Source organism: Micromys minutus (genome assembly GCF_963924665.1).
Source record: "Micromys minutus genome assembly, chromosome: 9".
NCBI lineage: Eukaryota > Metazoa > Chordata > Mammalia > Rodentia > Muridae > Micromys > Micromys minutus.
The window spans coordinates 6,781,723-6,807,413 of record NC_137978.1 but is presented as its reverse complement, the minus strand read 5'-3'; the positions used below and the strand labels follow the sequence as shown (position 1 = coordinate 6,807,413).

General features: G+C 41.6%; 1 protein-coding gene across 1 annotated transcript in view; it reads left to right on the top strand.

Annotated features, from left to right (window-relative positions):
- The first annotated feature begins 4,579 nt into the window (after window positions 1–4,579).
- ATG4C (autophagy related 4C cysteine peptidase) overlaps window positions 4,580–25,691 on the top strand; it is a 65,036-nt gene continuing 43,924 nt past the window's right edge. Inside the window, exons 1-2 of the mRNA XM_080922025.1 lie at window positions 4,580–4,700; window positions 23,952–24,086. Coding sequence (XP_080778151.1) covers window positions 24,011–24,086 — 76 coding nt within the window. The 5' untranslated portion in view covers window positions 4,580–4,700; window positions 23,952–24,010. The remainder of the gene's footprint in view (window positions 4,701–23,951; window positions 24,087–25,691) is intronic.

The window sequence follows — 25,691 nt, the reverse complement described above, 5'->3', positions numbered from 1 at the left end:
ACAGATTTAAGTCTTCCTTTTTTTTCAGTTTAATTAAATTCACTCATCTTCTAAAATAACCAAATCCTTTTTTCATAAATCTTTTACCCTTTTCCCACTTTATTTATTTCAGCCCCGATCTTACTGTTTTTATTACTATTACTCCGTCTAATTTTGTGTCTGGATTAGTCTCATGACTTTAGAGGCTTGAGGTGCAACATGAAGTTATTTACTTGAGACCTCCTGTATCTTGCTGCTTGTTTTGGGACAGCATCTCCTGATGGAGCCAAGGCAGCCTGTACACGCATGAACCCTCTGCTTCCCTGCCAAGTGTGCCTGGGTCACGATTCCAAATATAGGCATAACCATCAAACTTCCTAGAACTGCCTTATCTGTATCCCGAAGGTTTCACCACATTATCTTCTCTTTCTCCTTTCACGCTAAGAATTTCTCCTTGCCCTTATTGATTTATCCAATGACCCACCAAGCATTCAAAAGTGTTTTGTGCAATCTCCAAGTATTCGCATAATTTCTAGTTTTATGCAGCTATGATCTGATAAGATACAAGAAATTAATTGATTTTTGAATAGTTGCTAAGGCTTAAAAAGTGATTTATTTTTGTATCTGCTGGGAAAATTATATGTTTTGCAGATGTTAGAGTATTTTTGTGTTTGTGTGCATGCATGTGTCCATATGAGTGTATATCCATGGGTATGCATGTGTGTGGAGGCCAGAGATTAACATTTTTTTCTCAGTTGCTTAATTGCCTTATATTTTTTGAGGCCGAAGGCTCTCACTGAGCTCAGTAATTCAGCGAGGTTTGCTGACCAATGAGCTCCTGGGAGCCACCTCTCTGCCCCAGCTGCTCCAGCACAGGAATAGATATGTACTGCCATTTTGGCCTTTTATGAGGATGCTGGGTCCCCACAATTGCATGATGGGTACTTTACCAAATGAGCAATCCTAACTCCAGTAAACCGCTCTTTCATGGTATCAAATGTGGCACTCTGATCAATAAAATATTCTGGTTAGAATCATTATTTTATTATATTACTTGGATTACTAATTAAAAGAAAAGCAAGAACATTAGGAATAACCTGGATTAGCCAGGGGTGGTAGCTCACACCTTTAATCCAAGCATCCAGGAGGCAGAGGCAGCTAGATTTCCGTGAGTATCAGGTTAGCCAGGGTTACACAGTAAGACCCTGTCTCAAACAAATAAACAAATAAACCAAAGCAACAACATTTCTTTAAACAAACCCACAAAACTAGTGTTACTTTGAAGTTGGACCTGGTAACATAGGCCTGTAATCCGATACTCAGGCGGCTGAGGCAAGCAGCTCACAAGCAGCAGGCTTGCCTAGGCTACAGAGTAAGTTCCAGGCCTGAGGAGCCCAACAATACCTATATAAAAAATTAAAACACAAATAGGTGCCTAAGAATATTGCTCAAATAAAATACCCTACATTAAAATTACTTGAAATTTAGAGGCAGGAGTTTATAGAGTTTAAGGTCATTCTCTACTGCTCTGAGTTGGAGACTGTGGTGCTTTGAATATGCTTGGTCCACGGGAAGCTATGAATCTCAGCCCAGTGCAGGAGAGACCCTCCTCCTGGCTGCCTGCAGAAGAGTCTCCTTCTGTCTGCCTCTGGGTCAGCTCCTTCTCCATCACCATGTCTATAGGGAGGCTGCCATGATGATAATGGACTGAACCTCTGGAACTGTGAGTCAGCCCCAAATAAATCTTTTATAAGAGTTGCCTTGGTCATGGTGTTCTCTTCACCGCAATGAAACACTAAGACAGGCCATCCTGTGCTACAAGAAACACTGTTCCTAGACAAAGCAACAGTAAAACCCACACATTAATATGAGTTAATTGTATTAATGAGAAGGATGCTGTGTACACTAATAAACCCCGATAATTTTTTAGTTTGTACTAAATACAGTGTTTGGAGTCTGAGGGACAGACAGGTTCAAAGGCAGTTCTAGATCAGCTGATAAAGGGTTACAGTTAAACAAATGTTTAAGTGATTGTGCAGTCAACGTTGTATACTTTTTTTTTTTTTTACTTTGTAAGTGCTGAAGCTCTCTTCTCTGTCCCTTTCTCTTGACAGTTCTCCTCATTATCTCCTCATTATCAAATCTATCCATGCTCCAGGAACAGCTAATAAGTGCTTTGTCCCTAATCTGTTGAAACGGGCAGTCTGTCCAGTGTTGACTCTTGCTTATATGGCGACTGGCTGTGTAGACAAAGACATTTACAGGAGAGATTCCTGCTGGGCGCTGCAGCTCTAAGAATCCCTCAAAAGCAGTCTGTTCCATAAACTATGTACTTTAAACCTCTCCTCTGTGTCCATTTACGCGGTTGAACATTAAAACCGCTTTAGAAATAAGTCTACCAGAAACGTAGCATACTTCAAAAGCTTCCTTAATACCACTGTAACGTGATGTTCACTTACCACAAACACCAGTGAGCACTACCCCTCCTCACTGTAGCTCATCAGCACCCCAGCTGCCACTCCCGGAAAAGTTCTCTCCTACTGCGATTCCAGTTTGCTGTATGAGTATGAAAAGCAGCAGATTTTTCCATGATCATAGATTTTAAATATTTACTTGCTTGTACTGCATAATTTAGCACACTGGGGTTGGAAAGCAGTTTATATGGTAGCAGATTCCTAGCCAGTGTTTGAGAATAGGAAGTGGCTCCTGTGTGAGACTGTAAGGATGTTAGGCATTCTCCTTACCGATTCTAACCAAGTAAAGTTTGTTTTACCATAAATCTACAGAAAGCCTCTGCTGTGGTATACATATAATATACCATAGTTTTCTGTAGTTATAGAAATTCAAGCCCTGGTTCTCATGGTTTGTTAATATAGTATGCCAAAAACAGTCATTCTGGTAATACATGAGTGATGGTAAATCTTGGCGGTTAATTTGACCACATCTGGTAAATCTTGGCGGTTAATTTGGCCACATCTGAAATTACCTCAGACTAAAGCTGCTGGCACTGTGGTGAGTTTCCTTCTTTCTCTTAAAGATTTATTTATTATGAGTACACTGTAGCTGTCTTCAGAGAATACACTGTAGCTGTCTTCAGAGAATACACTGTAGCTGTCTTCAGAGAATACACTGTAGCTGTCTTCAGAGAATACACTGTAGCTGTCTTCAGAGAATACACTGTAGCTGTCTTCAGAGAATACACTGTAGCTGTCTTCAGAGAATACACTGTAGCTGTCTTCAGAGAATACACTGTAGCTGTCTTCAGAGAATACACTGTAGCTGTCTTCAGAGAATACACTGTAGCTGTCTTCAGAGAATATACTGTAGCTGTCTTCAGAGAATACACTGTAGCTGTCTTCAGAGAATACACTGTAGCTGTCTTCAGAGAATACACTGTAGCTGTCTTCAGACACACCAGAAGAGGGCATCAGATCCCATTATAGATGGTTGGGAGCCACCATGTGGCTGCTGGGATTTGAACTCGGGACCTCAGGAAGAGCAGTCAGTGCTCTTAACCACTGAGCCATCTCTCCAGCCCATGAGGAGTTTTCTTAGATTACTTGAAGTAGAAAGACCCACCCTAAATTTAGACCGGGATATTTTTGGTAGCAGCCCAAATAAAAAGGAAGGAAGCTGTTCTATGTCCATTTGCCCCACCCACAAACCCCCTTGCTGCCAAGTTCATTTATCCTGTTGCTGCCAGTACTAAACCCAGCTTTTTTGGAATTGAAATGAAGACTGCTCCAGAAGTCTAGGATCCCAGGGCTAGACTGGGATTTCTGAGACCTCCAGCCTTATGGACCAAGCAACTACTAGAAGAGATTGTTGGTTTTCCCCCTCGTAGTTTCTATTCTTTCTTCCTTTCTTTTTTATTGGATAGTTTATGTATTTACATTTCAAATGTCATCCCCCTTTTCAGTGCCCCCTCCTATTTTCCCTACCCACCCCTGCTTCTATGAGGATGCTCCCCCTCCCACCCACCCACTCTCGACACCTCAGCATTCCCCTACACTGGGGAAACAAGCCTTCACAGCCCCAAGGACTTCTCCTCTTGTTTTCTTATGCATTGCTCCAACAGTCTGCGTTACTGAAAACAATATATTAGAACTACATGTTGTATTCATTTAGTATTTCTCTCCCTATTTCTTTAAAAGGCAGGTCCTGTACTACAATTCACGACAAGACTCTGAATGTGAAAACTAAATGCACATGTCCCTAGATAGCTCCACCAGGATGTAATCAATACCCCTACCACAGTTTGCCTTGGAGTAGATAGACAGATAGTATTTTAATCCAAGTGGGTTTGGTCATAAGGACCCAGAGCTCTGAGCATGCTGGATCTTGTAGTCCGAGACCGCAGACACTCACAGTGCGTAGCGGCTGGTAGCTCAAGTCCGGTAGTTACAGCTACGATGGACAGCTATAATCCTGACACTGGCCTGCCGCTCACAAATGCACGGTTCTAGGCTCTGAGCTTGCAGCCTGAGAGCTTAGGGTCTCGGACAGGGCTGCTTGCAGGACCGCGGCCTGCGGAGGCTTCGGAGTCCTGTGCTACGGTGGCCGCGCAGGGCCGTGTGCCGCACGTCCCGCGGTGTGTACGCGCTGTTCGGAGCGACAGCTGGAGCCGGAGCGTGTCCTGGTGTGGGGACTCCTGCGGGGCTGTGCAGTTATTCAGTCCCGTGTCGCCGAGGAGTCGGCTTGAGGCTGGCGGAGTGGAGAAGGTTGGAGCTTGGTCTTTGTAGTCTCCGAATGGCCGGTGGGGTGGGGGTGAGAGGCTGCCCTTGGTGCAGACCCTTGGCCAACCGTCTGGGTTCCTGGAGGTTTCGGAGCTTCTGCTTTCTCCTGCGGGTTATCTTCTGACTCCTCCTCGCCCTTTGAACTGTAAGCCTGCCAGTGGCCAGCTGTCCTGTCCTTCCTGGACAGGAGAGGTTTTCTCCCTAGCTGCCTTATCCCATTGACTCTCTCCCACTGGTCTTCACTGCCCAGTGTCTCTTCATATAAAACAAAAAGTGCGTGCGTGTGTAAATGTTAGATCTCAGTCTGACCATCGGTAGCCCCGTTGCCTCTTTGGGTTGTTTGTAACGGCAATCTGTAGTACTATATACCCTGGCTGTACTAATAATGCTGACTTCATAGTCTGGGTTTTGCTCATTCTGACGTACCCACGCACATCTGAGGGTTTTTGAAGTTGGAAACTCAGAAAACAGTCTTCCGTGCGGTGACCCAACGTCACTACTACGTTCAGCTCAGCATGACTCTGCTTAAGTTTAAATTTCTCAGGGTTTTTATATATATATATATATATATATATATATATATATATATATATATATATATATATATATAAAGTTATTGATTACTTTTCCACATGGGGTTCATTGCGACCTCGGAGCTAAGAATATATTGTGTTATGGCTTTTAATATTTGAATTGCTTCAGTGAAGATTTCCTTCTGTTTATCTTTTCCGACCTTACATTCTCTTGGGAGTTTGGAGTTGATCTTGAGTCAGCTGATGGCAGATAGACACAAAGGAGTGATCTTTCCTGCCTGCTGTTTGTGGTTTTCTAATTAGATTATGCGTCTTTGGAAGTGCCCAGAGGGATTGGAAAGACTTTGAAATGTATTTTCTGAGTTTCAAATGATAAAGCTTTTATTTTTCCAAACAGTGTAGTGTTAGTCTAGTGTCAGAATCTAATGACTGGTTCACCTGCCCTAAGAGTTTGAGAACTGAAGCTAGAGTTGGGCGATGTGGGGGATTGTAGACATTAGTAAAATGAGTCGAGAGGCTACCCGATTGATACTTTTCCTATAAAGTGGCATGCATATATATATATATATATTTAAAAGCATATTTTGTTATGTGAGTGTTTTTCTACACATTTGTCCGTTCATCTTGTGTCTGGTGCCCCTGAAGTCAGAAGAGGGTATCTGAGCCCTAGGAACTGGAGTTGCAGATGATGGTGAACCAGGCATTGCTATTTAATGAGATAATACTTATTGGTCAGACCACCTGGCCTCCACGACTCATCTTTGTTCGATATCATTTCAAAGCATTATCTTCACATTATATGAACTCAGTGAGCTATTATTATTGATGTTTTGCAAATGGAGAAAAGAAAGCTCAAAGAGTTTAAGTTTAGTTATTCTTCTTTTTTTAAAAAATATGTATGTGTACACTTAGCTGTCCTCAGACACACCAGAAGAGGGCATCAGATTCCATTCCAGATGGTTGTGAGCCACCATGTGGTTGCTGGGAATTGAACTCAGGACCTTTGGAAGAGCAGTCGGTGCTCTTAACCACTGAGCCATCTCTCCAGCCCCAAAGGTGCAAAGATTTGTTCTTCATCTTTGATGCATAAAGAGCATTGGTTCAGCAAATATGAGTTAAGTGGCCATTTTATATCTGTCCATTTCTGTCTATCTGTCTATATATCCATCTATCTATTCATTCATATTTAACATCTGTGTATCCTTCCATCGATGTATTTATCATCTATCTGTCATCTACCAGCTGCCATGCACTTAGCAGGTGTTCGTTCTGCATTCAGAGAAAACACTTTTCAGTGGATCAGTGGTCAGAGCCAGATGTGAAGTGCTGAGCTTTGGATTTCCCTAGTGATTACATTGAGAATTGGCAGGAACCTGAGTGAAAGGCTGGTAGCAGGTATTTGCAGTTGAATTGTGGGGATGGGCTGGCAGCCTAGAGACCAGGATGGCTGCTTGTCAGGTTTGAAGAAGTAGATCAGGTAGGCGACTTGTAGATTCACCTGTTTTTAACAAAATCGTAGGATTAAGTAATCATCAAAATTTTCTATTTTATGGTTATCATCAATTAAACAGGCTTTGATTGTCAACTATATGGTATGTTTAGGTTTCAGAGTTAAGTTGCAAAATTCGGTACCAGAATTTATGTCATTAGGTATTCCTTATGTTGTGAGCCTTATAACCTCTTTGTTTTTATTTTTAGGACTGTTTATGAATCCATTTTTAGTCTTTATCTCACATATAACTTTTATTTGTTAACTAGGCATTATTCTAGGTCCCTGAGTAGTGAGCTCGTAGTTGGGTTTCTGTTACTGTGATAAAACACCATGAGCCAGAAGCAAGTTGGAGAGGAGAGGGCTTGTTTGACTTACACTTCTACATTGTTCATCATTAACAGAATCTGGAGGCAGGAACTGATGCAGAGGCCATGAAGGTATACTGCTTTCTACAATGTTCATCATCCTTGCTTAGTCTGCTTCCTTGTAGACTAAAGGACCACTAACCTAGGGATGGCACCACCCACAGTGGACGTCCCCCATCAGTTACTAATTAAGAAAATGCCTTATACAGAGTCATCTTCTCAACTGAGGTTCCCTCCTTTCAGATAAGATAGTTTCCTGCTAGGTTGACATAAAACTAGCCAGCACAGTGAGTAAAACAGTCTATCACAAATTGTCAAATTGTCCGTGTAATAGAGAAGGCATACACCAGACGGTCAAATTTGTCAAGGGCTCTTACAGTAGGACTTGATGCTCTTTACCCTGAGGAAGAGGGGAAGACTGAAGATGGGAGAGAGCCCAGTAAGGAGAGAGTTAGATGAGACCATCTGGAGAAGAGTAGTCAAGGCAGAAGCCAATGGATGTGAGAGGTGAGGGGAATGATGTCATTGGCTACCCCTAGGCAGTTAGTTATAAGACAAAGGTCTTGTGACAATGGACAGTGGTGAATTCTTTGAGATAGAGATTAGTAAAAGATCAGGTTTCTAGGCATAAACCTTTGCTATTAGTACTCTTATTGTGGCAGTGATATTATAGATTAATTTTTTTAGTTAATTTTTTTTGTGTGTCAGTGCTTGTGTGTGTGTGTATGTGTGTGTCTCTGTATGTAAGACAGTGTCTCACTATGAAGCCAGGTCTGGAATTTACTGTGTAAACTAGAATGTAAATTCCCTCCCTGATTCCTCCCATCCCCCAGGCTCATAGGGAATGGCACCATTTGAAAGGGTTAGGACAGTGGCCTGTTAAAGTAGGTGTGGCCCCGTTAGAGGAAAAGTTTCCTTGAGGGTAGGATTTGAGGTTTCAACTGCTCAAACCTTGCCTGGTGTTTCTCTCTCTGCCTGTCGATCCAGATGTAGAACTCTCAGCTACCAAATGTCTGCCTGTGTGTCACCATGCTTCCCACCGTGACAATCATGGACCAAACATAAGCCATCCCCAGTTAAATGTTTCTGTTTCTAAAAGTTCCTATGGTCAATAAAATCCTAACTAACTGAGTGGTACCTTATTAAGTAACCTTTTTTTTTTTTTTTTTTTTGCTTGAGATTTGGCAGTAAATAGGGCATCTGGCTAAACTTTATCTTCACTTACTTGGTTCATATATGAATACACATGTACAGAGAACAATGCAGACATGGCTTTTCCTTCAGAACCTGTCAGTAAGTCAGTACAGCCTGTTCAGATTTCATATTTCACAGTGGTGGTGATAGCGTAGAGTATGTGACAAAGTCCTTCAAACTCGGAGTCAGCAGAGTTGAATTCAGTGTCTCTTGTCCCGTATACTAGAGCACGGCCATAGAGCCGTGCAGAACAGCGAAGACACTGACAACAGTAGAGCTGGCCTTAGCCTTGTCATAAGGGTCAGGAGAGACACTGGTGCCCAAGCTCCCCAGCCACCCTGGAACAGTTTTGGTGATTGTTGCATATTCTGAGATCATGTGACTTTGGTGACAGTGTTTTAGTTTTATTTGTCTTTGAAGAAAATGTGATTTAGTTTTTTCTCTTTATTATGTCCTGAGACAACTCAGTGCAGGGTTCGTGTCCAATTGGTTTGTGATTATTTATCAATTGTTAGAATGTGTCATTCCTGGGCTGGAGAGATGGCTCAGCAGTTAAGAGCACTGACTGCTCTTCTAGAGGTCCTGAGTTCAAATCTCAACAACCACATGGTGACTCACAACCATCTGTAATGGGATCTGATGCCCTCTTCTGGTGTCTGAAGACAGCTACAGTGTACTCACATATAATAAGTAAACAAATAAATCTTAAAAACAAAAGAATGTGTCATTCCTGAGCGCCCTCTTGAGTAGAGGAGGAAGTAGTTGAGCTGCTCTAAGGTCATCCTAATTTCTGCCTTTTCCTCGAAGCCCAGGCTGAGGTTGCTAGCTGTTAAAGCTATCCCTCATTTGAAATTTGTTATTGTGGTTGTGCCTCCAATGTTTACACATACATAGATGCTTCTTCCTTACTGGGCTATTTGGAAGTAAGATGACACCATTATGATACATCCATCCTAAGTACTTCCTCATGGAGATTTAATAATTAGGTCATTTTCTTATAACCAAGCCACCATTAATATACCATAGCTCCTTAACCTTAATGTTATCTATTGTATCATCAATATTCAAAACCCCAATTCTTCCCAAACAAGACAATATTACCATAGCTTAAAAATAATAAATATAATTATTCTTCATAGAATATATTGAGTTGTCATTTGTTTTCTCTTCTCTTTGTACTTTTTTTTGCTGGAACTCAGACCTAGGGCGTCAGGCCTGCGCTATGGGCAGCTGCCCTTCCACCGAGCTTCTTCCCACCCTTTCTCTCGTTTGTTTTACAGAGAACATCTTCTCCCCCTCTCCTGCTCCCTTCCTCCCTCCCTCTTATCTTTAAAGGCAATTGATATTTTTTAAGTACAAACCAATTATTTTATTGAGTACCTCACAGGACTCATTAGTCTGATCCCTTCTATCAGTTAGGCTCTGGGTGTCCTGGTTAGTTGAGTTGTTGCCTGGGAAGAGGAACCTCAGTCAAGGCGTTGCCTTCTACAGACTGACCTTTGGGTGTGTGTGGGAGGTATTTCCTTGATGGATGATTGATGTGGGAGTGCCATTCACTGGGCAGTGCTTATTTTTGGGCGGGGATTTATGTGTTGTGTAGAGAAGCGAGTAATGGTGTGTCTTCGTGGTTTCTGCTTTGGTTCCCACCTCCAGGTTTTCCTTTCACCCGCCTCTAGCTGCTGCCTTGACTTCCCTCAATTTAAGAATTCTTAAACAATTTCTGCAGTGCATTATAATCTGTAACTGTCGTCCTGTTTTGTTTTTGTGTCTTAGATTTTGTAATGAGTGCTTTATTTGCATATATGTCTGTGTACTGTGTGCATGCAGTGTCCTGTGAGGCCAGAACAGGGTGGAAGGTCCAGTATCAGGTGTAACTCCTAACACTGGAGTTACAGATGGTTGAGACCACCATGTGGGTGCTGGGAACCTGGGACCTCTGGGAGAGCAGTCAGTGCTTTTAACATCTCTCCAGCCCCACCACCTTTTGTTTGTTTGGATGATAAATGATCTCAGATTTGGTCAGTGGCAGCCTCCAAGCTTGTCCCCCATTTCCTTCAGATACGTCCTCATCGGCTGTTGAGCATTTTCTTACACGTGTGCATTGTTAGGTGTTCTGTGCTCTCCGGTCCAGTCTCTGCTGGGGATCCGGAGTCAGCTACTTAACCACAAAGTCCTGGATTATTTACTGTGAGTTGATGCTTAGAAACCAAGATCTGGGCTTGAATGTGCTACTGGTATTTTTGTTTCTAAACCTTTTAAACAACCACTTATCTGTACTCTTTTAAGATGAGACTATAGAAAAGCTCTGTTCACGTTCAGCATTGAAGAATTCTCTTCATTCCAGTTCATACTTTTCTCTCCTGTGTGTGTTTATTATTTTACCATAGGGAGAATTAGGCTTCTCAACTGTGTCAACATATCTGTTTATCCATTCTATTTTGTAACACTCACATAAGGTTTTAAGATTACTAGCTCATCGTGCCCAACAACACATCTAGGAAATAAAGGTTACTTTGCCATTTTATGACCCTAGACTATTGTTTTCAAAGTTATATTCTCAATTTAAAATAGGTATCTAGTAAACTACTTTTTAATAGAATATAAAATCAGTCATCTACAAAACTACTAAAGTAGACGTTATAATGTAAACTTTATCATACTATGAGGTTATAGAGAATCCAGGAGCAGTTATATCTACTGAAGAACATGTCTGTCGTTTATAGTTGTTTTTACATTTGTAAGGATTCAAACTTGTGGGTATATTTCATAGTTGCTGCAATATTATTTGAAATTAAGAATCATTTTAAAACCCAATTTGCAAGGCAGAAGCGATTGAAACAATGTTCTTCTTTGGAGAGATGACACAATTCAGGCAACACTCTTTAACAATGGACACAATTGTTGAGGACACTGACACATTCCTGAGTGTTATGTGCAATGTTTTCTGCATTCTGTTCAGAATAGAAAGATGCATTTGTATGTCTTTGTATTTGAACAGTGCAGTTGTAACTGTGTTTGTCCTAGGACACTGTTTGTGTGTGATGCTCTCACTGGGAAGGGGGGATACTTCTGCCCTGTATCCCCATGTGTACATGACCATTCAGTGGTGTGCCTTTAGCAGATATGGTAGATGAAGGCAGGAGCTGAGTTTCATGGCGTGAATATTATTCCCTTAGTGCTTTGCTTCTCAAATTGTTTGGTGAATAAGTGAGATATTTTGTGTTTAAATAGTACATAGTTACTGCCCTCAACACCTGTGATTTTTTTTTCTGGGTAAAAGTGACTAATGAAAGATAACTTGAGAAAGAATTTATCTATATTTCTTATAAATTTCAAACTCAGTGTTTTATTTCATATACAGATTTTATTTATCATCTATCTGTCTCTCTATCTCTGAATGAGTGTTTTGCCTGCATGATAATTGGTGCATTACAAATATGCTTGGTGCCTCTGGAGGCCAAAATATGGTGTTGGGTTCTTGGGATTAGAGTTACAGATGGCTGTGAGCTGCCATGTGGCTCCTAGGTCCTCTGCCAGAGCAGCCAGTGCCCCTGACCACTGAGCCTTGTCCTCAGCTCCTTGCTATATCTTGTTTTAAACGTAGCCTTCTCCATTTAGTTTCTTGTTTCTGTTAGTGTGACCATCGTCCTCCTAGATGTCGGATGTCGGATTTTTGGGTGACTTAGGACTCAGTCTTATGTGTGAATACCTTTGTGACTCGTTCTCATCTGTTCCACTGATTCAGCTTTCTGCTGGCATCCTGTTTCTAACCCTTCATTAGTACCGACATCAGGCCTTCATTATCTACAGCCTTCTGATCCGTTAAAGGAACTGGGGCTCATCCATGTGGAAAAGAGAAGATGGGATGGGATTAGAAAGGGTGTTTAAAATATCAGCTGGAGGCTGCGCGTGGGGGCAGAGGCAGGTAGGGATGTTTGTGAGTTAGAGGCCAACCTAGTCTACATAGCAAGTTTCCAAGACAGCCAGGATGACAGAGACCCTGTCTCAAAAATAAAAAACAAAAAACACCACCACCATTCACAAAACAACAAAACAAATAACTAATCCAAAATCCAAACAAAACAAAAAGCAAACCACACACACACACACACACACACACACACACACACACAAGCTGGGATTTTAAATTGAAGAATTTGTTTCTAAGGGCTGAAGCATGACCAGTTATTAGAGATCATAGGAGAATCCTGGCGGCATCTTACACGGTTTCTGGAGGTTGAATTATGTTCTTATGCTTTTCAGGCTAGCAGTTATGAATGGAGTCATCACCCTAGCCCACCATACACCATCTCTCAAGGAACTGTAGTTGTTAAACATGAGCAGATATTCTGAAGTTACATAAATTCCCCAGAACAGTTCACAGGAGTATGAACAGTTCACAACAGTATTGGGCCGTTACAGTTATAACTGTATTTTGGGTTTTGTACAGTAATCACTAACTACCTTGATGTGGAAGTGTCCAGTCAGAAGCTAAAGGAAGTGTGGCTGTCAAGGCGTTGCAAAGGAGGGCTCATTTCTGTGGGGTAGGGTAGTGATTTGTGATGGGTGAGTGTGAACTAGAAGGGGATTTGCAATTTAAAGCCTTTTATACTTGCACATTTTCTTTCTTTTGCTACCCCTTTCTCCCAAGCATCATTGGTTAAGAGAAACCACTGAAGGGCTGTCGTGTGTCACACAAGGACCAGCGACTGAGGGCTATTCATGACTTTAACACTGTCTGGTTATTGGAGATTCTGTAAGTTCCTTTTCAGTCTGGATATTTGTGCAAGCTTCAGTTTTTACAATGTTGATTTTTATGTATTGACTTAATTTTTAAGCATAAAATCTTCAAGTGTTTGTAGTTGGCTTGAATTGATCAGAAGTTACTGAGATTCTGACATAACATTTATTAATCAAAATGTAGTAAATAATAAAAATATATTAGAGATAAAATCAAGACAATAAAGCTATCTTCAGATAGTCCAAATATTAATAACTTCTTTTTCAGACAAGGTTTCTCTGTGTAGGCTTGGATTTTTTTTTAATGTTTTGAAGGAAAGACTACTACCTTTTTTCTCTTTAGGACTTATATTATTTTACATATGTGAGTATTTGCTTATGTGTATGTATGTTTACCATGTGCCTTGAACCCTCAAAAGCAAAAAGAGAGCACTGGATCCCCTGAGCCTCGAGTCACAGGTGCTGTGACCTGCCATGTAGGTAGGTACTGGGCATCCAACCCGGGTCCTCTGCAGGAGCAGCAGGTGCTCTTAACCAGTGAGCCACCTCTCCAGCTTCCTCACTAATATTCTTACAACAGCCTTCTGGTAAACCTTAGGGTGGCTTGCATAGCCCGTGAGCATTGTGAGCACCTGAGCCGCAGGACAGGCGTGGGAAACGAGCTTCCGATCCGGACTTAGATTCCTCTCTGCCATTTGGACTTAAGATGATATTTGAGAATTCCATTTCTTCATTTAGGTCACCATTATGAAAGAACTGTGTATCAAGAAAATGTTTTTACACTGAAGATATGAAGAACCCTCAAAGTCCTTACTAGATGCATTCTCGGGGCAAAACTTTTATACTGTTCTTTTTTGCTATTGGTCCTTCATTGTTTTCTAAGCATGTTCTGAGGACACAAGTATTCCCTATCGTGTGTTTGAAATTTTTTTTTTTTACATTCTTTTTTTTTTAAACGACTTTATTTTGCAAAACAAAGATAAATGTAAAGATTTTAAACATTTTTTGCTTAAAATTATACATTTTTGTCAGTACTGTTTTTTCAGACATTAAAATAAATTTTACATAAAACCATGTGAATATGTTTTTTAGTCAGTACTTGATTTTTTTCAAGGGCTTGACAGTATGCATTGAAAACGTACTAGTTGCAATAAGCGTAAAGTACATGCAAAACAAAACGCAACATGGAAATAGTCAAAGTCTTCTTGTTTTGTGAATATATGTATATTTTTTGTTTTCTTTATTTCTTGGACTTTATACAGTCTGTGAGTTGTTTCTGGGGGAGTGCAAGCCTCTGGGGTTAGCATCCCACTATCAGTGACTGCATATTATGTCTGTTCTTTTGTGACTGGGTTATCTCACTCAGGATGATCTTCTCTAGATGCAGCCATTTTCTTAAGAATTTGGTTAAGTCATTGTTTCTGGTGGCTGAGTAGTATTCCATTGTGTATATGTACCACAATTTTTGTATCCATTCGTCTTCTGAAGGACATCTGGGTTCCTTCCAGCTTCTGGCTATTATAAATAGAGCCGCTATGAACATTGTGGTGCATATATCTTTGTTGTGTATTAAAGTGTCTCTGGGGTATATGCCCAGAAGTGGAATAGCTGGGTCTTCAGGTAGTACTATATCCAATTTTCTGAGGTATCGCCAGACAGATTTCCAGAGTGGTTGTATTAGCTTGCAACCCCACCAACAGTGGAGAAGTGTTCCTATTTCTCCGCAGCCTCGCCAGCATCTGCTGTCATCTGAGTTTTGGATCTTGGCCAATCTGACTGGTGTGAGGTGGAATCTTAGGGTTGTTTTGATTTGCATTTCCCTGATGGCTAAGGATGTCGAGCACTTCCTCAGATGTTTTTCGGCCATTCAGTGTTCCTCAACTGAAAATGATTTGTTTAGCTCTGTACCCCATTTTTTAATAGGGTTATTTGATTCTCTGGTGTCTAGTTTTTTGAGTTCCTTGTACACCTTGGATATTAGGCCTCTATCTGATGTGGTGTTGGTAAAGATCTTTTCCCATTCTGTTGGTTGCCGTTTTGTTTTCTTGACGATGTCCTTAGCCTTACAGAAACTTTGCAATCTCATTAAGTCCCATTTGTTAATCTTTGACCTTAGAGCTTGAGCCATTGGTGTTTTGTTCAGGAAATTTTCTCCTGTGCCTATGTGTTCTAAGGTTTTCCCTACTTTCTCATCTAATAGTTCCAGTGTATCTGGTTTAATGTGGAGATCTTTAATCCACTTACACTTGAGCTTTGTACAAGGAGATAAGAACGGGTCTATTTTCATTCTTTTGCATGTTGAGTGCCAGTTGGACCAGCACCATTTGTTGAATAGGCTGTCCTTTTTCCATTGAATGTTTACTGCTCCTTTGTCAAAAATCAGGTGACCATATACATGAGGGCTCATTTCTGGATCTTCTATTCTATTCCATTGATCCACTTGCCTATTTCTGTACCAGTACCATGCAGTTTTCAGCACAATTGCCTTGTAATATAGCTTGAGGTCAGGGATAGTGATTCCCGCAGATGTTTTTTGTTGTTGAGGATGGATTTCGCTATTCTAGGTCTTTTGTTATTCCATATGAAATTGCACATTGATCTTTCCAATTCCATGAAGAACTGGGTTGGAATTTTGATGGGGATTGCATTGAATCTGTAGATTGCTTTTGGTAGGATGGCCATTTTTAAGATGTTGATCTTTCCAATCCATGAGCATGGGAGATCTTTCCATTTTCTGAGATCCTCCTCAATTTCTTTCTTTAGAGGTTTGAAGTTCTTGTCATACAGGTCCTTCACTTCCTTAGTTAGAGTCACACCAAGGTATTTCATAGTTTTTGTAACTATTGTGAAGGGTACCTTTTCCCTAATTTCTTTCTCCACATGTTTGTCCTTTGAGTATAGGAAGGCTACTGATTTGTTTGAGTTAATTTTGTATCCGGCCACTTTGCTGAACTTGTTTATCAGCTGTAGGAGTTCTCTGGTGGAATTTTCGGGGTCACTCAAGTACACTATCATGTCATCGGCAAAGAGTGATGTTTTTATCTCTTCCTTTCCGATTTGTATCCCCTTGATCTCCTTTTGCTGTCTAATTGCTCCAGCCAGGACTTCCAGTACTATGTTGAATAGGTAGGGAGAGAGTGGGCAGCCTTGTCGAGTCCCTGATTTTAGTGGGATTGCTTCAAGTTTTTCGCCATTAAGTTTGATGTTGGCTGTTGGTTTGCTGTATATTGCTTTTATTATGTTTAAATATGTGCCTTGGATTCCTGTTCTTTCCAGGACTTTTAACATGAAGGGGTGTTGGATTTTGTCGAATGCTTTCTCAGCGTCTAGTGAGATGACCATGTGATTTTGGTCTTTAAGTTTGTTTATATGGTGGATTACATTGATGGATTTCCTTATGTTAAACCATCCCTGCATCCCAGGGATGAAGCCTACTTGGTCATGATGAATGATGGTTTTGATGTGTTCTTGGATTCGGTTTGCAAGGATTTTGTTGAGTATTTTTGCATCAATGTTCATAAGTGAGATTGGTCTGAAGTTCTCTTTCCTTGTAGGGTCTTTGTGTGGCTTAGGTACGAGGGTTATTGTAGCCTCAAAAAATGAGTTGGGTAATATTCCATCTGATTCTATCTTTTGGAATAGTTTGGCGAATATTGGTGTTATATCCCCAATAAATGTCTGATAAAATTCTGCACTGAACCCGTCTGGACCTGGGCTTTTTTTGGTTGGGAGGCTTTTGATGACTTTTTCTATTTCTTTAGGTGTTATAGGGTTATTTAGATGGTTTACTTGGTCCTGGTTAAACTTTGGGACCTTGTATCTGTCTAGGAATTCGTCCATTTCCTCCAGATTTTCCAATTTTGTGGAGTATAAGTTTTTGTAGTAGGATCTGATGATTTCTTGAATTTCCTTAGTTTCAGTTGTTATGTCACCACTTTCCTTTCTGATTTTGTTAATTTGGATACTCTCTCTTTGCCCTTTAGTTAGTCTGGCTAGGGGTTTATCAATCTTGTTGATTTTCTCAAAGAACCAACTCTTTGTTTTGTTGATTTTTTCAATGTTTTTTTTTTTTGTTTCTATTTGGTCTATTTCTGCCCTAATTTTGATAATTTCTTGCCGTCTACTCTTTTTGGGTATATCTGCTTCCTTTTGTTCTAGGGCTTTTAGCTGTGCTGTCAGGTTGCTGATGTGAGCTCTCTCCAGTTTCTTCTTGGAAGCACTTAGGGCAATGAGTTTTCCTCTCAATACTGCTTTCATTGCATCCCATAGGTTTGGGTATGTTGTGTTATCATTTTCGTTGAATTCTAGAAAGTCCTTAATTTCTTTCTTTATTTCTTCTTTGACCCTGCTATCCTTTAACAGAGCGTTGTTTAGTTTCCATGTGTATGTGGGCATTTTGTTGTCTTTGTTGTTGTTAAAGACCAGCCGTAGACCATGGTGATCTGAGAGGATGCATGGGAGTATTTCAATCTTCTTATATCGATGAAGGCTCGTTCTGTGTCCAATTATGTGGTCAATTTTCGAGAAGGTGCCATGGGGTGGTGAGAAGAAGGTGTATTCTTTTACTTTAGGATAGTATGTTCTGTATATATCTATTAATTCTAGTTGGTTCAAAGTCTCTGCTAGTTTTGCAGTGTCCTTGTTCAGTTTCTGTTTCCCTGATCTGTCCATTGGTGAGAGTGGGGTATTAAAGTCTCCCACTATTATTGTGTGGGGTGAAATGTATTTTTTGAGCTTTAGTAGAGTTTCTTTTATGAATGTGGGTGATTTTTTATTTGGAGCATATATGTTAAGGATTGAGAGTTCCTCCTGACAGATTTCCCCGGTAATGAGTAAAAAGTGTCCTTCTTTATCTTTTTTGATAACTTTTGGTTGGAAGTTTACTTTATTCGATATTAGAATAGCCACTCCAGCTTGCTTCTTGGAGCTGTTTGCTTGGAAGTTTTTTTCCCACCCTTTTACTCTGAGATAGTGTCTGTCTCTGTCTCTGAGATGAGTTTCCTGTATGCAGCAAAAGGCTGGATTTTGTTTATGTATCCAGTCTGATAGTCTATGTCTCTTTATTGGGGAGTTGAGACCATTTATGTTAATAGATATCAAGGAATAATTGTTTCTGTTTCCTGCCATTTTTGCTTTTTTGGGTTGAGTTGTGTCTGTGTTTTTTTCTTCTTTTAGTTTTCTTGTTTAGGAGTTTTCTTGTTTTTACTAGGCTGTATTTTCCCTCCTTGTATTGGGTTTTCCACCTATAATTCGTTGTAGTGCTGGGTTTGTGGTCAGATATTGTGTGAATTTTGATTTGTCTTGAAATATCTTTGTCTCTCCATCGATGGTGATTGATAGTTTTGCTGGGTATAGCAGCTTGGGCTGGCACTTGTGCTCTCTTAAGGAGTGCATGATGTCTGTCCAGGCTCTTCTAGCTTTCATAGTCTCTGTTGAGAAATCGGGTGTGAGTCTGATTGGTCTGCCTTTATATGTTACCTGACCTTTTTCCCTTACTGCTTTTAGTATTCTTTTTTTACTTTGGGCACTTGATGTTTTTACTATTATGTGTCGGGAGGTATTTCTTTTCTGGTCCAACCTATTTGGAGTTCTGAAGGCTTCTTTTATGCTCGTGGTCATCTCATTCTTGAGGGTAGGGAAGTTTTCTTCTATGATTTTGTTGAAGATATTTACTGTGCCTCTTAGTTGATACTCTTCTCCCTCTTCTATTCCTATTATCCTTAGGTTCGGTCTTCTCATTGTGTCTTGTATTTCCTGGACATTTTGGGTTAGGAGCTTTTTGTTTTTTGCATCTTCTCTGGCTGTTTTGTCTATGTTTGCAATGTCGTCTTCTGCCCCCGAGATTCTCTCCTCGATCTCTTGTAATCTGTTGGAAATACTTGCTTCTGTGACTCCTGATTTTTTTTTTTTTTTTTTTTTTGGTGTTCTGACTCTAGGGTTATCTCTTTTAGCGCTTTCTTTATTGTGTCAATTTCTGTTTTAATTTCCCTCTTCCATTCCTTTATTTCTTTGGTTCTTTTTTCGTCTCGTTCTTTGAGTTCTTTGAGTGTTTTTCTTGTTTCTTCTTTAAAAGCTTCTGAATCTTTTTGCTTTTCCTCCCTTTCTTGTTTAAGTAACTCTATCAGCGTCTTGAGGCATGATTTCAGGTCTGTGTCTTCTTTCTCTGGAGTGTTTGGAATTCCGATGTTTGCTACTATTGGAGAGCTGGGTTCTGGTGTTGCTAGATTGTCTTGGTTTCCTTGGGATATACTCTTTCTCTTTCCTCTTGCCATTTTGTTGTCAGTGATATGTTCTTGCCTTTCCCTTGTATCTGGTCTGTGTCCCTGGTACACTTTCTGTGTGCACTCCGCAGAGATCTCTCTACTCCCCGGCAGCCCAGGTTCCGGGTGGCAGCTGGGCCAGGCTCCGCTCTGCGTACTGAAGTTGCCTCAGGGTGGGAACAGAAGTTCCTAAGATCTGTTCCCGGTCACTGGATCGGGGAGGACAGGGCAGGTCAGGGCAGGGGGTGCCCTTTCTGTGTGCACTCCGCAGAGATCCCTCTGCTCCCCCGCAGCCTAGGCCTCCCACTCACCAGTTGCTCAGCCTGTTCGAGCCGCCTTTCCGGCTGGCTGTTGGGCCAGGCTCTGCTCTGTGTCCTGAAGTCGTCTCCGGGTGGGAACAGAAGTTCCTAAGATCTGTTCCCGGTCACTGGATCAGGGAGGACAGGGCAGGTCAGGGCAGGGGGTGCCCTTTCTGTGTGCACTCTGCAGAGATCCCTCTGCTCACCTGCAGCCTAGGTCTCCCACTCACCAGTTGCTCAGCCTGTACGAGCCGCCTTTCCGGCTGGCGGTTGGGCCAGGCTCCGCTCTGCCGAAAATTTTTTTTTTAATTAAAAAAATTTTTGTTTTAGTGTCTTCAGCTTGTCCATTAGCTCTAAGAGGAGACAGCTGCTGTAGCTGTGGACACCTCTACTCTTCTGTGCTAAGCATGCTGGACTCTAAGGTGTTATTTAAGGAGGGTTTACATTTTCTAGAGTTTAAGCTTCGAGCATGTAAATAGCTGATTGGCAGGTGTGGAGGAGTAGAGTGGGTGGCAGGTGCATGTCCCCACCCCATCTTTGATAATTAGAAAATAATTTAAAAAATCTTTAAAAACACATGCACAGAATGGTGGAGAGATGACTGAGAGGTTAGAGCACTGGCTGCTCTTCCAGAGGTCCTGAGTTCAATTCCCAGCAACCACATGGTGGCTCACAACCATCTGTAATGGGACCTGGTGCCCTCTTCTGGTGTGTCTGAAGACAGCAACAGTGTACTCACATTAAATAAATAAATAAACCATTAAAAAATACAGGCACAGAAATAGTGCTAATGGATGAAAAACTTGGGGCAGACTTTGCTAAGAGAGCACATAAGAAATTGACAGTGAGGGCTGGTGAGGTGGGCCAGTGGGTAGAGCGGCTTGCAGTGCCAGTCTGATCCCACAGCAGAGCTGACTACGCTCCTCATCCTGTGACCCCGCGCACACGCTCGCTGTGTGCTCACCCTCCTTCCTCCCACAATATTATAAACGAAAGGTAAGATTTCTAAAGCAACCGTTGTGTTTCATTTTGCTAAGGAGTACCTGTTGGGGATGGTGCTCAGGCACATGGTCCAATCGTTAGTTTCATTCAACAAGACCAGGTGTTATGCTTGTACTTCATGCACTGGCTTCGTTTCAGTTCGTTTGTGAGTAATTGGTTTCATTTGATTTTTTTATTTTGCTTCTGTATGTATAATACATGTGTAGAGGTCACAGGAAAACTCTCAGACAAAAGTTTTGTTCACCAACAATGTGGATCCTGGGAGTCAAATTCAGGTTGTTGGGCTTGGTAGCAAACTCCTTTTCCCTGTTGAACATTTCACTAATTTTGTTATTTTAAAACAGACTCAGCTAAACATTTTGTTTTACACCTGTAATCCCAGATGAAACTGAAAGAAGAGGATTATAAATAAAAAAAAAAAGTCATCTGGGTGTCAACAATTTAATAATAAAAATAAATTACAAAGGTAGAGCTTTTACTTCATAGAGTTCCATGTAAAATATTACTGACATTTTGTATGTGATTGACTTCCATCATTTGAATATATAGTCATTACTGATTTTTTTCCTTCTTTTTGAGAAGTTGTAACTCAACCTTTTCCAATCTCTCCCCCAGGCTGCGGTACAAACAAACCCCCTACCCCTGCCGCCTCACAAGAATCTGACCCTTGACACAGCTGCTCCTGGTCCTCAGGGTCTGCCCACCTGCCCCTTTAACCCTTTAACACAGTTTTATATTTCTAGCTCTGTTGGCACATTTGCTCTTACACATTCCTTCTACCTAGAGCTGTGGTGTGTAGTTCATAGCTTTAATTCATCCCATGAAATAGGGTGGTGTTAAAGAACAGATACCAGGGTTTTCTACAACATACTTATGACCTCAAAGCATAATGTCCTGTAGCAGGCTTTCCTTGAAAGTAAATGTGAGTGACTGCGGGTGAGCACAGACCTTTCCTGTTACAGTTTGTTCCTCCCTCAGGAGTCTCAACTGTCCTTCAGGCTACATTCTTTCTTAAACCAAAAGCACTTCTGTTGTCAGTTCAAGCGAAACCAGCATGGTGGGGTATTTCTGTGACAACCTGACCCTGTTTTGGGGAGGACTGTGGAAGGACTTTGGACAATGAGCTAGAAGAGCCACTGGGATATTAAGAGCTCTGTGGGATGTTCTGTAGGAGCTTGGAAGATAATGTTGAGAACAGTGCAGAAGATGGAGGTCTGGGTTATGAAATTTCAGAGGGAACTCTTTGATCAAGGCTGTTGCTGATTTGGTTGTGAAGATTCTGTGGTTTTGGTTAGCTGGGGCTGAAGAATCAGCTGTGATTAACAAGATATCAGAATGACTAAAGCAAAACTTTTGCATTACTGGGACTATTGATGCTGGTCAGATGGAGCTAAGAAATTAGTGGTGATTAAGAGACCAGCATCATTGAGGTGAAATATGGGAACTGTTTTCTGAGAGCATAACAAAGCTGTGTTCCAGGATAGCCAAGGTTGTACCTCATGCTGTGGCTGGACTTGGTAATGTGTGAGAGTCACCCAGGTGGTACTGGTTTTGAAGGAATGAAGGGGTCATGGAGAGCAGCTGAGGCTTGGCACTGTGAGAAGCCATGGAAGGCCATTGGTGAAGGTGCAGCCTCAGTGGCAGTTAGTGCCCCAGGACTGACAGTGGTGTGTTGGAGATGCCAGTACCATGAGATGACCACCAAGAACAGCATCAGCAGTGGAGAACAGGCAGCTGGAGCCTAGAAGACAAGGTGTGTCCTACAAAGGGCAGAGCTGGAGAAGTGACTCAAGCCCTTGGAGGAGTCCAGAAGTTCTTAAGTGGTTCCCAGACACTGGATGGTTAGAAACTGATTTTGCTTTGACTGTGACTGTGCCCTGATATCTTTCCCTCTTGAAGGAAGAAGAGGAGCCCACAATTTAGAGACTTTGAATTATAAAAAGAAAAAATGTAACAATTGGTAAAGGCCGTGGGACTCTTCAGGTTATCTAGATCTTGGGGATGAATAAGAAACTGAGGGTTGAGGCTTAATAGTGATTTGTTTGTGTGTCAGGTTGACAAGGGGTCAATTGTACTGGCTGGTCTTGTGTCAACTTGACACAAGCTGTAGTTATCACAGAGAAAGGAGCCTCAGTTGAGGAAATGCCTCCATGAGATCCAGCTGTAAGGCATTTTATCAACTAGTGATCAAGGTGGGAGGGCCCAGCCCATTGTGGGTGGAGCCATCCCTGGCCCAGCCCATTGTGGGCGGTGCCATCCCTGGGCTGGTAGACCTGGGTTATAAGAAAGCAGGCTGAGCAAGTCAGGGGAAGCAAGCCAGAAAGTGACATCCCTCCATGGCCTCTGCATCAGCTCCTGCTTCCTGACCTGCTTGAGTTCCAGTCCTGACTTCTTCTGGTGATGAACAGCAATGTGGAAGTGTAAGCTGAATAAACCCTTTCCTCCCCAACTTGCTTCTTGGTCATGATGTTTGTGCAGGAATAGAAACCGTGACTGAGACAAATTGGTATTGGTCAGTATTGAGAGGGAAGATAGTCTAAAACATGAGACAATTTCCAAAGCAAAGCAGTTAGACACAGCCACATGGAAGCAAGGACTTCTTAGTGAAGTGGCAGTTACTGAAGGCAGCCAGCAGCTCAGTAAGATTCCCACGCAGCTCCTGTAAGAACAGCAGGGCCTTGGGTGCTCTCGAGAGCTTTCAATCGGAGCTATGCTCTTCACACACATTCACGTGAGAGCTGTCGAGGCGGTATTGTTTAGTTTTATGTTAGTTCTATTTTACATACTTTATATTACATTTTCTGTAGTTAAAATATTTACAGACTATCATACTCTAGAAAAAGTGTGAAATGAAAAAAATTCTCTCTCTCTCCTTCCCTTCCTTTCTGATGAGGCCATTGTAGCTCAGATTAGAACTCAGTACACAACTGAGGACAAGCTTGACCTTGGAGTCTTTCCCTCCAGAATTCTGGGATTTCAGACTAAGGACAAGCTTGATTTCTGATCTTGGAGTCTTTTCCTCCAGAATTCTGGGATTTCAGACTAAGGACAAGCTTGATTTCTGATCTTGGAGTCTTTCCCTCCAGAATTCTGGGATTTCAGACTAAGGACAAGCTTGACTTCCGATCTTGGAGTCTTTCCCTCCAGAATTCTGGGATTTCAGATGTGCACCACCGTATTTATGTGTCGCTTGGAATTCAACCCCCATTTTGTGCACTCTAGGAAGCACCCACCCGGCGGGGCTGGAGTCTCAGCTTGCTTTGCTGATTCTGTTACCTTCTGTTAAGTGACGTCAGCAGCATGGTACCACTTAGTGTGCTGATTACTCATCTGCTTATTTTTTTCTTTCAGTACATTGGCTTTTCTAGAAGAATGGAATCAAGTGATGGCTGTTTCTTTAGACTTTGAATATGGAGGCTTCCGGAACAGATGAAGTGGACAAGCTGAAAACTAAATTTATCTCTGCTTGGAACAACATGAAATATAGTAGGTTTTGTGATTTAAGTGTTGTGTAAACTGACTTGAGATTGAAATACTTTATCATGTCTGGACAGTCACGAAATATGAAGGAGTAGAAACAGTGCTGGTAAGAATCTCAGGAAGACAGTGAATATAATCATTAGATTATATTCTAATCATGAGATTAGAGACTTAAATATTCTACATTAAAATGTGGGTGTGGTAGGATCTACCTGTGCACCCAACCTTCTAGTGGTAGAAGGCTAGCCTGGTCTACATAGTGAGCCATCTCTAGTAAACACATACTGTATATAATTCTAAGATACCCCTTCAGTCCTAATTTTTTCCCTTTTGAGATAAGGTCTCATTTAACTTTAGTTATCCCTAACTATCTGGCTCAGGTTAGTTTTGAACTCATGATCTTCCTCAGCCAGCTGAACACGAAGGTCCCATGGGAGTGGCACCATGATCAGCAGACGTTCCTTTTTGTATGTTATGTAATCTTTCATCGGGTGTCTGCACCTGGCATTTTGTTAGCTTTTTTTCATCAGTTAATGTTGAGTTTCTGTGACTAGTGTTGTTGAAGGTGCTCTTGTACAGATTGTGTGTGTGTGTGTGTGTGTGTGTGTGTGTGTGTGTGTGTGTGTGTGTGTGAGAGAGAGAGAGAGAGAGAGAGAGAGAGAGAGAGAGAGAGAGACCACATCTTTAAGGCTGTCAGGACCCCTGAGGAAACTTTAAAGCTGAGTCATACATGCCGGTGGAATGGCTGAACAATAATTGTAACTTTTCGAAGAATTGCCAAACGGCTTTCCAGAATAGCTGCATCTTTTCATTCCCTGCCAGCACCTTGGAGGTCCTTGTCAGCTGATGAGGATGGTTTATTTCTGCCCCTCTCAGCTTGGTTCACTTACCATAAGTCGGTCTGTATGCCAGCGTATCAGCATTACCATTTATGTATGTCTGTCATCAAGTGTAGAACCAGAGGTTCAGTTTTCCAACTTTAATTTTCTTTTTCAAGGTTGCTTTGCTTATTCTAGAACATTTGTGTTTTTTCTTCTGCTTGATCTAGTCCATGGATAATGGTTTTTATGTGATTTATTGTCCGAGACCAGCTCGGTCAGACAACAGGTTCCTCAGAGCTGGAGCGAGGATTGAAAGAAGAAAGACATGGTTAGTCAAAGTTGTGACATGACTTTGGCCAGACTTGAGGCTGAAGCGAAGCCTGGTTTATTCAGTCCTCTTTTAAACCACTTTAATTATATGCAGAAAAATAACATTAGTTCATAGTCCTGGAACAAGCAAGTTAACAACCAAAGATTCCATAAACATCTTTCTGGAGGCCAGGTGTAAAGGTCAGGGACAAAAATGTGGTCCTTGGAGTCTGTGGTGCCTGCGTCTCAGAATCTGCCCCGCCCTGAGCTACATCCCTAAGTACTGCAAATGTACTTCCTCGTTCCTAAGGGTTCTGCCCTGAGCTATAGATGCAAATGTGCTTCCTTTTAGCCTTTTCAGGGCGTAGCACTGAGACCAGGTTCCTGCCTTTGGCCAGCTTCAGAATGTCCTGGGAAATGAGATTGTCTGCCACCAACTGTCCAGAGGTGCCAAAAAGGCTCTCCACAATTTATTGAGAAA